Source organism: Orycteropus afer, unplaced genomic scaffold (assembly GCF_000298275.1).
Source record: "Orycteropus afer afer isolate SDZICR_OR568_19922 unplaced genomic scaffold, OryAfe1.0 scaffold00527, whole genome shotgun sequence".
Taxonomy (NCBI): Eukaryota; Metazoa; Chordata; class Mammalia; order Tubulidentata; family Orycteropodidae; genus Orycteropus; species Orycteropus afer.
In genome coordinates, this window is record NW_006922114.1 from 111137 (window position 1) to 116692 (window position 5556).

The following is a 5556-nucleotide window of genomic DNA, read 5'->3' on the forward strand; positions in this document are numbered from 1 at the left end:
ATTGGCTGAAGATATTGAGCTTTCCCATCACCTCTTGCCACAGATGTAGTCAATCTGATTCCTGTGTACTCCATCTGGCAAAGTCCACATGTATAGCTGCCATTTGTGTTGTTGATAAAAAGTATCTGCAATGAATAAGTCGTTGGTGTTGCAAAATTCTATCATGCAATCTCCAGTGTTATTTCTGTCACCAAGGCCAAATTTTGCAAATACAGGTGATTCTTCTTTGGTTCCAACTTTTGCTTTCCAGTCACCAGTGCTAATTAACACATCTCTATTACACATTTGGTCAATTTTAGACTGCAGAGGTTGATAAAGATCTTTAATTTCCTCATCTTTGGCTTTAGCAGTTGGTGCTTGTGGTCTTGGCTGGGCCTGGTTGGGTGGCTGAGCAGCTGGCAATCAACTCTATGGTGGAATCTACCACAAGCAGCTGAGTAGATGCCTCAGGGATGTGGTGTGCTTCCTGTATATAAGGAGAAGCCTTGGGCATGATCTCTAGCTTATGTCACACTTGTATCCTTCATGTTGTCATGTTGTTCAGCAGCCTCCCATGCTCTGCTGACCTTGGAACTTACAATGGACTTGAATTAATGGCCTGCCATGTGGTTTGGTAACGTCAGGATTGTGCCATTTTATTTGTCGACCTTGGGCTTGTTAGCCTCAGCAGCCAGTAGCTGCCTGAGTGAATAGATGCCTCCAGCTTCAGTGGGCTGGGAGCAAGAGGCAGAGCTGAAGCCTAAGGTGAGGGGCTTTCACCCAGCCCCTAGAGCCTGTCACTTTGAACTCAGACTTGTAGCCTCCGGAACTGTAAAAGAATACACTCCTGTTTGTTCAAGCCATCCTATTTGTGGTATGTTCTTGTCAGAGAGGCACTAAGCAACCAAACAGTGCATAAATTTGCATAATAGTAGTATTAACTGATCTTCCTTATAGGTGTATGGATATTGTTCTATCACGGGCAGCATTATACTTCAGGACAGATCTTGAAACATCCTTTGTGATGATGAATGCCATGCCATTCCTCTTCAAATTGTCATTCCCGGCATAGTAGATTATATGGTTGTCTGATTCAAAATGGTCAAAACCGGTCCATTTCAGCTCACTAATGCCTAGGATGGGAGCTCTGGTAGCATAGTGGCTAAGACACTTGCCTGCTAACCAGACGGCTGGCGGTTCAAACCCACCAGCCACTCCTCGGAAGGAAGGTTGGGCAATCCTACTTCCGTAGTGATACTGCCTCGGAAACCCAAGGAGGGGTCGCTATGAGTCGGGGCCGACTCGACGGCACATAACAACAACAACAGCAACAATGCCTAGGATGTCAATCTTTATATGCTTCATTTTATTTTTGGCAACTTCCAGTTTTCCTAGATTCATACTTTGTACATCCCATGTTCCAATTATTAATGGATGTTTGCAGCTGTTTCTCCTCAATTTGAGTCATGCCACATCAGCAAATGGAGGTCTTGAAAGCTTTACTTTCTCCATTATCAGAAAACTTGGTTCTACTCTGGTGATGCAACTCTTTCCCAGTTATATTCTTAGTGCCTTCCAACCCAAGGGGCTTGTCCTCCTGCACTGTATCAGACACTGTTTCAGGGCTAGTCATAAAGTTGCGCAGTAATGTATCAGACACTGTTTCTCTGCTATTCATAAGGTTTTCCCTGGCCAGTTCTTTGAGAAGTGGATGGCTTCTTCCTTCTTCCGAGTCTGTCTCAGTCTGTAAATTGCACTGAAACCTGTGCACCATGTGCAACCCTGCTGGAGTTTCAAACACCGTGGCACACCATCAAGCCTTACAGCAACACACAAGCCACCACAGGATGACAAACTGCCAGACAAGTTTGTCTTCCTTAGCTGTTGGAAACCTCTCTGCTTCCTGCCTCTTGGGGGTGGGGCCTGTATCCCTCCCCTTACCTGAGATCCCTGCTGCTGCTCTGCTCTGTCTGTGGTCCCTGCGCTGGAATATGGGGACAGCAATTCAGAGATTGTCCCTGGGCACCGCTGCCCAGGTGCTTGCTACCTTCGCTGAGGAACATAGTTTCAGCACTTGCTATAGTGCTGTTCTCTCTAGATACACTTGTGGCTTGTGACGGGGACCTGCTTGGGCTTAACTGATGGTGAGTGAGGAGGAAGGAAGGGTGCTTTGTGGGAATATCATGTACATCACGAGGACACCTATCTATCTCTCCCCCCAGGGCCATTCAATCCACCAGGGGACTGACGAGCAAGCTGGGGGCCCAACTGGTGTCTTGTTTAATAACAGTGGCCCTGCATCTTGGGTGATAGGCTCTCTGGGGATGCTGGAAAGCAAAGGTACCCAGAAGGGAATCCACTTGGCCAGCTCTGAACTTGCCTCCTCCTCCTTGGACTTCTCCTGACCTCGGCCATGGGTGGGAGAGGGCTGGATAAGGACCTTCACAAACACGCAGCCCCTTCCCACAGGTGCCCCTGGCCACACCTGAATCCGAGACACCCCAATCCATTTTCCTGTGCCCCAGTCACACCTACCCCTTTAGATTTGAAGCCACCTTTAGCAGCAGGTCCCTTTGTCCAGGACCCTGCTGGCACACGCTGCTGCTCAGGCGCAGACAGAGCAGAGGGAGCCCGGCACCTGCCCCCCCTTCCCGACTGTGCCCCGGATTCCTGCGAGCCCCTTGGGGGTCCAGACCCCTCTGTGGAAACCACCCTGTCTCCTCTGGTCCGTCCAGCCCCTCTGATCATCCTTCTGTACCCTCCGTGTGAGCTTCCCCAGTTCCCTGACCTGCGTGCCCCTCCTCGACCCCCCTTTCATGTTGAGCAGCCCTCCCACACCCCGAGTGAGCAGTCCCCAGCCTGCCCACCACAGTCAGGCTCCCGTCTCCTGGAGGCATCACCTTGCTCTTCAGACACTAGTGGCTCTAGCTTTAGGGGTTCCAGGCATCTAGGCCCGCTCCTTCCCCTACAGAGAGCCCAATTCCCCTCCAGGGACACAGGAAGTAGTCTCTCAATTGTGCCCCTCCCCCATTCACGATGGGGGCGACACTTGAGCGGGAACGCCTTCCCGCCTCTGCCGGGCTGCCTCTTGCAGGCGCCTTTCATGTCTGTGGCACCTCTTTTGGCTCCGCCTTGAACTTGTACGAGGTAGGGGGCAAGTTCTTCCTCCCCGGGCTCCGCCCGTGGCCCTCCTCGCCTCCCGGGGCCCACCTTGCTCTAGAGGCGGCAGCAGGAGCCGAGCTCCTCGGGGTCCAAGCCCCGGCCCCGCCCCGGGCCCTCCCCCCCTCCGGCCCGCTTACTCCCTCCGCGGCCCCGGGCGCTCGTCTCTCACCGGCGGTGGCACTGGGTCTGCCCTTTGAGATCCGAATGCCGAGTCCCACCCTGGTCGTCCCCCAGACCCCGCGCCCGCCCAGCTCCGCCGTCGACCCTCGCGAGCCTGCCTGCAGCGGCCCCGCCCACGCTGAGAAGCCCGCCCCGCAGCGGCCCCGCCCCCGGGCCTCTCCGCCGGAGGCCCCGCCCACCTGGCCGAAGCGGCCGTAGTAGCTGTGCTCCTTGGGGTCCTGGCGCCGCGGCGGAATGAAGCTGAAGGCGGACAGCGCCGACAGGGGCAGCGGCCGCGGCTGGCCCCGCAGCGTGGCGGCCGTGATCTGCTCCACGTCCTCGTCCTCATCCTCCATCCCCGCCTCGGCCATGTTCCGTCCGCCGGCCGCAGGCTGCCCGCCGCCCGAGTCCGCGCGCCTCGCGTTTTCGCCAGGAGCCGGCGTCCTCGCGTTGCCCGGAAACCGCGGACTCCCGCCACCGCGCAAGGCAAGGGGCGGGCTGGGGGCGGGGCCGAGGAGGGGGCGGTCCGGGGGCCTTGGAAGCCCAAGCTCTGGACCGAGGGGCGGGGCGGGGCCGACAGGTGGGATGGGGGCGTGGCCGGGAGGAGGGGCGTGGCCACAGGAGCAGGAGGTTGGGGAGCCTTAGGAGCGCGAGCTCAGGCCCGCAGGGTGGGGCGGGGCCTGTATGGGCGTGGTCAGAGGGGGTGTGGGCGTGACCAAGGAGGGGCGGTCCGGGGGCCTTGGAAACCCGAGCTCAGGACAGCAGGGCGGGGCGGGGCGGGGCGGGGCAGGGCGGGGCGAAAAGGAGGCGCGGGGCGGGACTGACTGAGGAGGGGATGGTTAAGGGGCGCCGAGCTTCGGGCACCGGGAAGGCGTGGGTCCGGGGCCCGGACATCGGGCAGGCCTTGGCCCAGAGGCGCGAGTCGCTCTAGGTCTCCCTCTGTTGGCGTCGGGAGCGGCTGCTCTGCTCAGCGGGTCTGGGTCCGGCTAGGAGCGCGGCGTCTCCGATCCCGGAGCGGCTCTGTCCTCCCCGCTGCGCTGGCCCCTTCCTGGAGGGCCCACTTCCTCCGCAGATCGGGCGGAGCGCCGGGTGCAGCGCTGGGGCGGGCGTGCGAGGGCGCAGCCTGGGACCACTCACCGGCCGCGTGGCCTCCCAGGCTGGTGGCCGAGGCACATTAAGCGTGCAGACCGACGACGTCAGGGGGCGGCGGCCAGCACAGTCCCTTAGAAATACGCTGCGAGCCGGGTGTAATCTCAACTTTTCCGGCAGCCACACTAGGCGGTCAAAGGGTGTGTATCTGTACTGATACGTGCATTGGACTCAGGAGGTCCTGAACCTTACCATGTCCACGCCCCGCACCGGCAGCTCCCAGGGGCTGGGCCCACGTGTTGGGGAGGTGTGGTCCCAACAGCCATTACATCAGCCGAGCCAACTCCCTCGGAACTGAGTGGCTGCAAGAACCCGGAGGACGTGGCTGAGGGCCTCCTTGGCCGCGGGCCTCCTTGGCCGAATGCTGACTCAGTGGTGAGTTCCAATTGTGGAAAATTAACTGGATCCCTTATCCTGTCAAAGAGACAGACTCGCAATCTCATGGAGGCAGGTCTCCCAATAGTAAACAGAAGAGCCACAGCGCACCGGGAACAAATTTGTCCAACAGCCTGAGGGCGCACATCAGCCATACAAGGGTGGTCCAACATCAGGAAACAATCAAGGTCACCCAACACAGGAGTATAATATAGGGAAGGAACCACACGATATCAGTTGATGCAGAAAAGGCACTTGATTAAATCCAACACCCATTCCTGATAAAAACTCAGAAAAATAGGAATAGAAGGGAAATTCCTCAACACAATAAAGGGCATATATACAAAACCAACAGTTAACATCATTCTCAATGGAGAGAGACTGAAACCATTCCCCTTGTAAACAGGAACCAGACAAGGATGCCCGCTATCACCACTTCTATTCAACATTGTACTGGAAGTCCTGTTCTTGTTATGTGCCGTCGAGTTGGACCTGACTCATAGTGACCACTCCTTGGGTTTCCGAGGAGGTATCACTACGAAAGTAGATTGCCCAACCTTCCTTCTGAGGAGTGGCTGGTGAGTTTGAACTGCCAGCCTTCTGGTTAGCAGTCAAGTGCCCTAGGCACTATGCTACCAGAGCAGCAATCCCATTACTAGGTATATATCCTAAAGAATTGAGAGCCAGAAGAAGAACAGATATATGCACACCCATGTTCATCGCAGCACTATT

The 5556-nt window shown here is 56.6% G+C and overlaps 1 protein-coding gene across 1 annotated transcript in view; it reads right to left on the reverse strand.

Annotated features, from left to right (window-relative positions):
* CUNH5orf49 (chromosome unknown C5orf49 homolog) overlaps nucleotides 1-3656 on the reverse strand; it is a 12424-nt gene extending 8768 nt beyond the window's left edge. The window contains exon 1 of the mRNA XM_007955661.1: nucleotides 3501-3656. Coding sequence (XP_007953852.1) covers nucleotides 3501-3656 — 156 coding nt within the window. The remainder of the gene's footprint in view (nucleotides 1-3500) is intronic.
* Between the last annotated feature and the right edge of the window lie 1900 nt (nucleotides 3657-5556).